General features: G+C 35.9%; 1 protein-coding gene across 2 annotated transcripts; it reads left to right on the plus strand.

The window, feature by feature from the left end:
- Window positions 1–2,346: 2,346 nt before the first annotated feature.
- On the plus strand, window positions 2,347–4,795 carry LOC145132546 (laccase-14-like). Of its 2 annotated transcripts, none has more exons than XM_079067368.1 (6): window positions 2,347–2,508; window positions 2,622–2,773; window positions 2,884–3,128; window positions 3,253–3,381; window positions 3,497–4,435; window positions 4,567–4,795. In XM_079067368.1, exons 1-6 carry the CDS (start codon window positions 2,422–2,424, stop codon window positions 4,695–4,697), a joined length of 1,683 nt encoding a protein of 560 aa, XP_078923494.1. In that variant the 5' UTR covers window positions 2,347–2,421; the 3' UTR covers window positions 4,698–4,795. The 2 variants fall into 2 exon arrangements, with proteins under 2 accessions (XP_078923494.1, XP_078923495.1); XM_079067369.1 differs by having other exon boundaries at window positions 3,253–3,375.
- Window positions 4,796–12,294: the final 7,499 nt, after the last annotated feature.

Below are 12,294 nucleotides of genomic sequence, written 5' to 3' on the forward strand. Positions count from 1 at the left end.
TGTACGATCAGGAACAACCAATGACACAAGAACCACCACAATCACAGGTAATTGGTAATTTTTGAAAAGTAGAATGCTATAATGATATGTTGGTTATGGTTTGATATGTTGGTATTTTGTAGTTTGGTAATTGTTGGAAAGTAGAATGCTATAATGATATGTTGGTTATGGTTTGATATGTTGATATTTTGTAGTTTGGTAATTTTTGGAAAGTAGAATGCTATAATGATATATTGGTTATGGTTTGATATGTTGATATTTTGTAGTTTGGTAATTTTTGGAAAGTAGAATGCTATAATGATATGTTGGTTATAGTTTGATATGTTGATATTTTGTAGTTTGGTAATTTTTGGAAATTATAATACTATTATGATATGTTGGTAATATATTTTGTTTTCTTTGTAGTTGGAATGCTGCAAACGATACTGAAAGACCCGACATGTTCTCCGGCATTGGAAGAGTGGTTTCGTTAATTGCTACCACCAAATAGTGAAAGAAATGATGAGAGTGATGGCGAGGAGTAGGAATTTTACGATTTTATGAAATGTTTGTTTAGAAGAATACTTTAGGTTGTATGGACTAATATTTTGGATTGTGGATTAGTATTTTATAAATGTTATATTGTTTTTGGTTGTATATGGGTTAAATATAACAGATTTTATAAAATTGTGGATTAATATTTCATAAAATTGTAACAGATTTCATAAAATTGTAACAAAAAAAAATGAAAAGAGTTTTTGCGGCGACGCTTTTAGCGGCGACATGAAAGTATTAGCGGCGACGTGTTTTTAGCAGCGTCAGTGGAGTATTAGCGGCGACAGGTCAATAGCGGCAACAGTAAAGTATTAGCGGTGACAAAAAGGGCATTAGCGACTAAGCATTCACTACAAGGATACGGACCTATGCAGATGACACTTATGCCGACGACAATTGTTGTCGCTAAAAGTACCCCTATCCCGACGACATGTCGTCGCCATACCTGTTTGCGAACTTTGACCAATTGGCGACGTATTTGCAGCGACATGTCGCCGCTAATACCTTTAGCGGCGACGTATTTGCAGCGACATGTCGCCGCTAATACCTATCTTTTGCGGCGATAGACGTCGCCGCTAATGCCCGTATTTCTTGTAGTGGGTCTAATTATCCGATTTAGATAACTAATGTTTTACATCAAAGTTGTTAAAATCACGAATTTGATCATACGATCGTTCGATCCCACCTAAATAAATCGATTGTGATCATACGTGATTCATTTTAGAGTAAGATCGTTGAATCGATCATAACATTGTAAGATCGTTACTATTTAGTTTTGTTTTTTTAATTTCTAATATTTTGTTTTGAACTAACTAAGTACAATGAATATGAACTCTAAAAATCTCTTTTGAATTGTGTATTGTTAAATAATATATTTAAAGTATATTTGTTCATGTTTTATATTGTTAACTAAATGGTTAGCTAATTAATTGGGGAAATGTATTTTTTTTTTTGTTTTAAAATATTTTTGATGGGATCTTTGGATCCCGATTTGATTTTGCAAAACAGAAAACGATAATATATCTTGACAATTAACCATCCATTTCAGATAACCTATGTTTTTCAGAATACAAAGAATTTATATCTCGTTTAAAAAATATGTTAATTTCATTTGCATTCGGTTATATTTAGTAACTTAATAAAAAAAAATGTATTTGTAAGAAGTTGGACGTTCATGTACAAATTTGTGCGTATCAGTTATTTGTAAGAAGTTGGACGTTCATGTACTATGAGTATCAATTTTACAAGTAGCTATAGTCTACATATAGACACGTTAGATTTGAACTTCATAAACTATTTATATGTTTGTTCAGCTGCGTATATGAGTAGTTACACAAAACACCATTAATGGACACATGAAAAAGTTTAAAAATATATTACGAACAAAAAGGGTGATAATTCGGTAAAGCAGTTACATAAAGGGGAAATATTAATAAAATAGATAAAACACAACAGAAGCGAAAGTTCCTTGATTGATAGATCGAGGAAAGGACAATCAGAAAGTAAAATCCAGTATAATATTGAGTTGGTGAATTTTCAAATGATATTAGGATTTGTATTTGACTTTAAATGAAGTCAAGAACAATAAGGATATATAATTAGAAAAGTCAAAACATCGTAAAAGTCCAAATCAACATGCACGCAAGTTAGGTATTAACACGATAAGCTAAACGAGTTGGTAAAACTAGAAAAGCAAATAATTTTCAAGGTTGATTTAGTCGAAGACCGGCCACCAGCAGACACTTTCTTAACGAGTACTATAAATATACATGAAAGTATCCATGCAAAGAGCATATACCCAATACAAAACTAGCAACGTAATCAACTCCAATATTCATAGTACTCCCACAAACTTTTCCAAATACGTTTCGTTATACAAACACATCCATGAACATGCATGTTCCTTTCCTAGGGTTCTTAGTGATTCTTGGTTTCATCCAATCACAAGCAGCTTTGGTTCGATATACCTTTGTGGTAAACTTTGGTTCCCTAGCTATGATCAGTCATTATATAGGGCATTTTGGTTTTCTTTCTTGTGGAGTGAATTACTGCAAATAACTTATTATCATACTTTTTTTGTTTTGCAGGTTCAAGAAACTAACTACACACGGCTATGCAGCACTAAAAAGATCTTAACAGTTAATGGACAATACCCTGGTCCGACCATTTCTGCTCGTAGAGGAGACACCGTTATCGTTGATGTTGTCAACCAAGCCTCCCAAAATATCACGATTCATTGGTACATGCATGTTTAATTATGTTACTAATTGCAAGTTGGTTTTCATAGTATATATATGAATGATTTTTTGAATAATTAACATTATGAGTTGTATGTATAATTGTATACAGGCATGGAGTGAAACTACCAAGATATCCATGGTCAGATGGGCCCGAGTTCATCACACAATGCCCAATTCAACCAGGTTCTCGTTTTAGCCAGAAGATTATCCTTTCCGATGAGGAAGGCACATTATGGTGGCACGCACACAGTGACTGGTCTCGAGCCACCGTACATGGTTTACTAGTCGTCTTTCCCAAGATTGGAACTACTTTCCCGTTTCCTAAACCTCATGCAGAGGTTCCTGTCATCTTAGGTCTTTAATCTTTATCCCCAACTCCTTATATATGTATATAAATTAAATAATATGTCCTTCAATTTCTACGCTCGAATATTTCGTACGTAAAGCATATTGAATCAATATTTGAACATGCATGCAGGCGAGTGGTGGAAAAATGATATACAGACAGTGATGGAAGACTTCTTGCGTAGCGGGGGTGATCCAGCTATCTCTGATGCTCTAACAATCAATGGTCAACCTGGAGATCAATACAATTGCTCTGGTCCAGGTTCTTCTTTCCATTCTCATCTTTCATTGTGCAAAGTAATTGTGATTAGCAAGATGTACTTTCGGATAGAATAATAATACTTACGGATTCGTAATATATACTTGAATGTTTCCAGAAACAACCAAAGTAAAAGTCGAACAAGGAAAGACTTACATGCTTCGAATGGTGAATGCCGCCATGAACAACATCATGTTCGTTGCAATTGCAAACCATCAAGTCACTGTCGTAGGAACTGATGGGGCCTACACCAAGCCGATGAAAACCAATTACGTGGCTATATCACCGGGACAAACCATAGACCTCTTGTTAGAAGCAAATCAACCCCGCAATCGCTATTATCTGGAAGCGAAGTTCTACAACAGCAACCCTCGAAGTCTCTTTGATAATACCACCACCACAGCCATCATCGAGTACATTAATGGGAACTACAACGCATCAGCCACACCTTTTTCACCTCTTCTTCCTACTTTTAATGACCGAAATGCATCTGCGAACTTTACTAGTAGCCTACGAAGTTTAGCAAGCAGTGCTCATCCAATTGACGTTCCACTTGAAATCACGAGAAAGCTACTCTATACCCTGTCGATTAACAGATTGCCTTGTGCTACGTGTGTGGGAAGGGATAATAGGTTTGCAGCAAGCATAAACAACATTACATTTGATACCCCAAGGACTTCGATTCTTGGAGCTTACTACCGTGGAATGAATGGTGTTTATGGCGACGACTTCCCTGATAATCCCCCTTTCATCTTCAACTACACATCGGATAGTTTGAATACTTCACTACAAACTCCAATGGATGGGACGGAGGTGAAAATTCTGAAATATAATGATACGGTGGAGCTTGTTTTCCAAGGAACAAATGTGGTTTCGGGGATAGATCATCCCATGCATTTGCATGGATATAGTTTCTATGTTGTTGGATCTGGATTTGGTAACTTCGATAGACAACGAGATCCTCTCAATTATAACCTTGTTGATCCTCCTCTTCAGCAGACAATTGCTGTTCCTCAAAATGGCTGGACAGCCATTAGATTCCGCGCAAATAACCCTGGTAATTAGTCAATTTCCTTGTAGTTTTAAATTGTTAGAAAAAAGACAATTTCAAATTTCATTTCATTATATAGTATTCTAATTAATCATGTTAAGTAATATATTCATTTGATTATATACCTAAATCTTCAGGAGTTTGGTTCATGCATTGTCATTTCGAGCGTCATGTAAGTTGGGGGATGGAGATGGTATTCATAGTAAGGAATGGGAAGAGTGCAGACACAAGAATCTTGCCTCCACCACCGGATATGCCCAAGTGCTAGAAGACTTATTTATTTGTTGTCAAGATTATTATTTATCCCCAGTTTCTTTATCCTCTTTATTTATTTATTCTAAATAATCGGTGATATTCTTTAATTGTACGTTGTATATATATAATAAGTTGATTGATGAAGTAATTATGTATGTATTAGGTTATAACCCGTGTACGACACGGTAACAACCTAAAACATGTTCGAAAGTTAACAAACATTATAATTAATAATACATTTGCAAATTTTGAATGCACTTCATAGTTACACGTTACACCAACATTTAAAACCTTATATAAATTAAAATTTCTACTCTTTATCAAACATATATTATTCTTTATTATTACATATAACATTTTAATTATAAGACCCCATGTAAAGAGACCCTTTTGACTCCCTAAAAAACCCACTTTTGAAATCTCGTCCAAAAAGTAAATCTTCATTCCTCAAAACCCATCATAGATAGTCAATTTTGTCATTTGCATTTATCTAGTGAGTTAGAAGATGAATAGAAAAAATTATCTATTTCAAATAAAAAAATATAAAAAAACGCAATAATATATTAATCAACAAAGTATCCCTCAAAACCCATCATAGATAGTCAATTTTGTCATTTGCGTTTAATTCCCTGGGTTGTTTTAGTTAGATAGATACAAGGATTTTTTTTTTATTAAAGATATGTTTATAAAAGATATTTGGGTGTGGAATTGGTCACTTGAGCTAAACGGGTGGTTCTCAACAATCACAATTTATTAAGTTGATTTGCTTGGTTTCCTAATTTCGGCCTTCAAATCAGTTGGATGAGTGACAATGGTTGCTGAAGAAATCTTTTTACGATAAGTAGTTCTAGTGGACACATAGACAATGATATGTTGTCTAGTTTCAGGGATACTCGGTGGAATAAGTTCATCCCAAAATAGTGAACATTTTCTGTTGGAGGTTACGGTTGGATAGGTTACCCAATTGTCCAAATTTGGTGTATCAAGGGATTGATGTTCCTTTGACACTTTGTCTTTGGAGTCGAAATTAGTGTCACTTAACTTTATTTCTTGTGCGTTGGCAAAGTATATATGGTGTTTTAAGGCCACTTGGTGTGGTTTATTCATTCTAGTTTTTACCTTGGTGGAAGAGGTCATTGATTGGATTGACTCAATTAATTTATTATTTAGTAAACGGACGACTTTGGATGTGATCGTTTTGAATATGTGCTGGATTATTTGGAAGTTTCTGAACAATTGTCTTTTTGGCACAAAAAAGAGTAGGAGGGGATTCTTTACGTGTAACATCCCGTTTATAATATAGTGATTAAATAATAAATTCGGAACCCCGGGAAGTGGTTATTATTATTATTTTATATTATTATAGCCCAAAACCAAATAATAATTAGCTGGGAGTTGGTTTCAGGAAGCCAAATGACAAGAATTGAATCTCCAAGGGCTAAAGGGTAAGTTCTGGATTTAAATTGAAAACGATTATGAAGTGAGGGGCTGAATGGTAAATATGGGAGTTGTTTTGAAAAAGATTTGATGGGGAGGGGTCAGAATTGGATAAAAGAGCAAAAGTTGGAAAGGAAGCGGGACTTGAACCCGGTGACATTTTCTTCCCATATAAAACACATCCATGCTAAAAACCCTAAACCTAGATGATGTATCAGCCGTCGTATGTTCATTAGCCACCACCACCCTTCGTTTCTTACTATCGCCGACGAAGTTGCTGCCATGTTGATGAAGACGGAGCTGCCGACGGGGACTCGAGCAGGTGCCCTCCGCCGCTGCTATCGCTCTCAAGTTGCCGCTGCCTTGCCTTGAAGCGCCACCCCTAGCCGTCGGACGATGCGAGGAATCGGATGAACCGCTTGGAGCTCTTTCTGTTGGCGTTGAGGGCTACCGGGAACTGAAGTGAGGCTGTCGCAGCCGTCATTGCTAGGTTGAGTGTTTTCCAGTCGTCGCCACCACCTCGTTTCACTGTTGCATCACCACCGCCGCTGTACTCGACTGCTGAAGACGAAGTCGCCACCGGTACCGGGCTTGGTTGCGTCGTCGCCGCCGCCGCTGCTGTGCTGCCAATCGTTGTCACCTCCCACCTTCTCCTCTCCTCTCCATTCTGTTTGCTGGTATGTCGCCACCACCGCTCGAGCGGTGGTCTCCGCCACTTGTTCCTTCGTTGATTGGATTGGCGTGGCCGTCGCCGCGACACAGCTGTTCCATTGTGACCGGTTTTCTCCGCTGCTGTTAGTGCGGGTGTCTCAGATTGCTGCTGCCGGAAAACCAAGGAAAAACCACCATGGCTACCGCCATATACCATCACCGGCCACCACTAGGTGGTTGCGTGTATGTGTGTTTATTAGTGAGTGTGTGTGTGTTTATTAGAGTGTGTGTGTGTGTGTGTTAATTGGGTGGTGTTGTAAATTGTAACAAAATGGAATAATGAAAAAAAAATCTGTCACCACCACCGTGAGGTGGTGGCTGCCGCCACGGGCCGCCGTGTCGGGTGGCGGTGTGCCTTGTTTGGCTTGTGACTCGTTTGGATGTTTGGACAAGAGACTACTAAACCCTAATGGTCCAAAAGAAACCCTAGTGGGCCCAATGAGACCTTAATGGGCCCAATGAAGCCCTAAAGGACCTAAAAGCCCAACCATTTGATAAATGGGCTAATATTTGGGTAGGAAACCCAAATTTGGGTTTGGAAAACCCTAATGCCATGAAACCCTAATTTTGGGACTAATCGGGACCCGCATCGGGATTATTTATTAAACTTAAATTATTAATTAATAATCATTGGCAAACTAACTTAAGGCAATAATGGACTTAATGGATTAAGTCCTTAATGGATTAAGTCCTTAATGGGTTAAGTAAGAAACACTTAACCCTAATCATCATTTCCTGTGAAAGCCCTAATCTCACTCGGGCCTTGAATTGGGCCTTCCTATTGGGCTTTGGTGATTGGACTTCTAATGGGCTTCCAAGAATAAGCAGATGGACTAAATAATTATATGGGTTTTAGGATAAGGCCCATGTGAGAGTCTTGGGCCCAATTTGGAAAATTGGGCCATTGATGGGCCATAATTAGGCCTTTATGATTATGTGATATTGGGCCATGGGAATACCAAGAGTTTGGACTAGACTAATTGAATGGGCCTTAAGGAAAGACCATGTAGAGGTCTGGGCCCAATTTGGAAAATTGGGCCATATATTGGGCTTTGGCCCATTACTTGACTTTTGGGCCTTTGGAGTGTGAGTTGGACTTTAGGCTTGGAACCTAATTATTAATTGGGTATTATTTGATGTTGACAGTTCGGGAATCTGTCAACCAGCAACTAGAGTTTTATCTGTGGGACTTCAGCAGTGTCAGGTGAGTTTTCCTCACTATATCAATAGGGTCAACGGCACCAAGGCCGACCCTTTATGATTTACATCCTGGGTTAGGATGGTTGTTATGTTATTGCTATGCTAGATCTCATCTTGGTTTAGGATGGTTGCTATGTTAGATTACATCATGGCTTAGGATGGTTGCTATGTTATTGCTATGCTAGATTTCATCCTGGTTTAGGATGGTTGTTATGTTAGATTTAATCCTGGTTTAGGATGGTTGCTATGCTAGAGATCGGTTAAACCGGTATCCTGGTTATAGGATGGTTGCCATGTTAGTGATCTGTTAGATCTGCATGTTTACTTGTTTATATGTATGTGCACATGTTTGTTGGTTTGGGGAAAGGGTTGAGGCAGGTCCTGCTGTGTGCAGTAGGCCAAGACACCCTGGGCGGACCGGGTAGACTGCAGGCCCGGGCTGGGCAAATCTAGTAAGGCCGAAGGCCCAGCGAACGGTCCGGATAGGCTGAATGCCCCTAGGAGGGCGGTCCAGACGTGCCGTAGGCTCGGAGAGCGGTCCAGATAGACTGAGGACCAGGATTCGGTCCAGTCAGACTGATGGCTCATTATGCATGTTGTTGCTGTTTGCTTATATGTTTATATGATATGGTTATATCTGTATGGCGTTGGTATTTTGGGGGTAACTCACTAATGTTGGATTAATGTCTATGTCCATAACTATAATTGGTAAGACTTGACCCGACCAGGCATGGTCCATTTGGGTTGCATGGCATCGGGACAATTGGATAGACAAGATGAGGAAAAAGGATACTAGTGATTTATATTAATATATTATAAGTTCTAATATATTAATATATAATCATATTATTTAATTAGTATTGATCAAGAATTAATTTATAATTAATTAAGTGATCAAAAGGAACTAATTAAATATGGACTCTAAGATATATGTGTGTGATGGGCCAAGTTCATTTAGGTTGGGCTAAGCTTTCATGGATAGTCCATGGAGTGTTTAACCCATGGATCATATGAAATGAAAGGTCATGGGTATTAGGGTTTAACCCTAATCTCCACACTATATAAAGATGTCCTTGGTTAGTGAAATGGGCACTAGTGTGTGTACACAAAAGGGCAAGGCCGATTTCACTAGAGAGAACCAAAGTATCCTTATTCTCAAGGTTATTCCAAGTGTTCATGGTGTTGTGTGAACCATTTGAGGTGTCACACTTGGGGCACTAGACACTCAAGCTTCATGAAGACAAGTTACATAAAAAAAAGGTATGTATTCTATCTATTTTATTACCCAAGTATATGATATTTGTATGCTAGTATAGGGTAATATCTTGGAAACTTCATATTTGCATGTATAATAGAGAAAACATAGATCCAAGGTATTTAGGGTTGTATGTGCACCATAGGATGTTGTAGTATACTAAAACCCAACAGTGGTATCAGAGCCATGGGTTGTTTTCTGTTATATTCATGCAAATGTTTGATTTTCAAAGTTGAAAAAAAAAAGAAAAAAAAACATGAAGTTTGTCAAATTTTAAGATAATTACTTGTTTTGTGAAAAACTAATTATTTGTAAAATTTGAATCATTTGTTATTTTCATCAAAAAAAAATTTTTTAACTTATAATGGTGTGGAAGTAATAACTTGTTTTAAAAAGCTTAGCCAAACACCCCCTTATTCTTCTCCATATTTGAAATCGAAGACTCAGGTGGTGTTTGTTTTTTGTCTGCGCCGTGCAGACCACGCTCAGACATTAGACATCGTAAACTGTTTGTTTTTTTGAAGACCGCAAACCTAAAAATGTATGCGCGCCCTCTTCTTGGCGTAGATGTGGACCAGAGTTTTCAAACCTCTTCAGACATCTTCTAGCCTAAAAAATACCTATATCTTAGTTTTATTTTTTGTTTTTTTTTAACTTAGATTTTTTCCAACTTGATCTATGATAAACAATTTGGAAAAAAAAAAGTTACAATACTTAAAAAAAAATGGTTCGACAACACAATCATGATTTTCTTGACAATTTTATAAATAAAAATTTAATTACAATAATGGTCGTTAAAGTTGTTTATATAGATATGAAAAAAATCACAATATTGTCTTGTATTTTTTGTGTCAAATTTTATAAAACATTATTTAATGCAATATCATTCATTTATTGGAATAAATATTTATGACCAGTTTTTAATTGATTTAATTGAAAAAGTAATATGAAAATTTTGAAAATTTAATTTAAAATCATAGTTTCTTAATTCTTTTATCCTTAATTACAATGTTTAGATATATTTTCGCGACCAAAATTTGTTGGTTTTTATCAAATATATACGTTAATTCGTACCATTTTATTTTCACTTTTTATACAATACTACATAAAAATCGATCTACATTTATTAATTATCTATAATAAAGTTATATAATTATTGAAAAACTCTTTTAAGTTTAAAAAAAAATCGGTTTAATTAAATTTTAGTTTATTCTAATAGCGTGCATATATTAAAAAATAAATAGTCTCTTCTTTGAGACTGCTACGTTTGTTACACATGATTCTACTAAAACAGCACCTCAGTCGTCATCATAGTCTCCTCTGTGTTTCTTTCTACTTTGCGTTTCTTCCTTTGCCCTAACTACCATCTTAAAAGCTTTTCATTCGCGTCTCTTCTTTCGTATTTTACAACTGTATTCTAGTTTTCTTCGTCATATGTGAAATTGTTGTGTTACTAATCATTACCAAATGCTTCATATGTTGCCACATTTTTTCTTAATATTCTTCGCCATATTTCAGACTGGTGATTCAGAGATCATCACGATTTCCTTTGCGTGAAGCACCAACACCCTCCGCTTACAAATATTAAATAACTATCAATTTACTTTCTCAACTTTGTTATGCTTTCGTATTTTAAAATTGTTTCCCAATCTTCATCCTCATATTTTAAACTTATGCGTTGTTGATCATCACATCCCCATTTGCCCTAACTAGCACCTTCTACGATTCCCTATTTATATCAGGTATGTGTCAATTTACTCCCTCAATTTTGTTTTGCTTTTGTAACTCATACCATCGATACTACATGTTATACTTACTACATCAATCAAGTTCATCCTTCCAAAACCAATTACTTAGAACTAGGCTACCCTCTGAGCATCTACAATCTTCATAACCAATTAATACAAACTCCCTGAACTTTGTTTTGCTTTTATAACCCAATACCAACAATACTACCTGCTATAGTTACTAACAATCAAGTTCATCCTTCCAAAATCAATTACTTCGGTTACTAGGCTATCTTGTGAGCAGCTGAAATTTTCATAACCAAATTTTGCCTTTATAATCCTGTGAACAGATCAAATTTTCATAACTAAGCTACCAAAAAGAAAGTTCAAGTTTTGCAGTTCACCAAAATTCATTAATAAGATGATAAATGTCTAATTCTCATGTCTTCAAGTATGCTTTCTGTTTGAGTAGCTAGAAAGAATGAAACATTAAAAAAGGTTTTAAAGAAAACAAAATTCCATAAAATCAATTCATAAATCTTGAATGTTTGATATGGTAATCATCTAATTTATATAAAACAGTAAAAAGGGTTAAATTCATTCATAAAAACCAAATCATTTAAGATTATTTGACCCACAAAACACCAAAACGATAACAGAAACTGAATTCCCACCAAAATTTTATTTGGTGGGCCCAAAGAACTATTCTGAAATCTCTCTTTCACTTCAGAATATTGTTGTTTCCAATTTATCCTTTCAACATTAAACTTACCGTCTTACCCTTACACAAAATTTAATTGAAAACATACTCTTTTGGTGTTTGGTTTTTTCTTTCTTGATTGTTTATGTAAATACATTGAGTTTTGGGTTTAGTGATTTATTCATCAAATGGAATTACATGAAACATGTTTAATTTGATAATGTGTTTGTTCTGTCGGGTAAAACACATGTCAGAGGATACGCATAATAAGATTAGGAATAATATATGCTTTAGGACTTGTAGCATCTGATTCATTTGCCTCATGTTGTTTTATATGGACAGATTCTTGGATGTGAGGTATTCCTACTCACAAATGAGGCTTAATATTTGATAACTTTTATAATTTTAGATTGAATTACCAAAAAAAAAACAGTCCATTTCCATTTGCAAGGTTGAAAAAAATACGAACCTAAAAAAGAAAGTAAGTGCCAAAAGGACGCCCAAAAACTTTTAAACGACCAGGGGCATAATGGTCAATGAACGAGTTGCGCTTTCCTTCTAGATTCATCATTTTTTTTAA

This window comes from Lactuca virosa, chromosome 1 (genome assembly GCF_052849685.1).
Source record: "Lactuca virosa cultivar CGN04683 chromosome 1, Lactuca_virosa_CGN04683_v6, whole genome shotgun sequence".
Classification (NCBI taxonomy): Eukaryota; Viridiplantae; Streptophyta; class Magnoliopsida; order Asterales; family Asteraceae; genus Lactuca; species Lactuca virosa.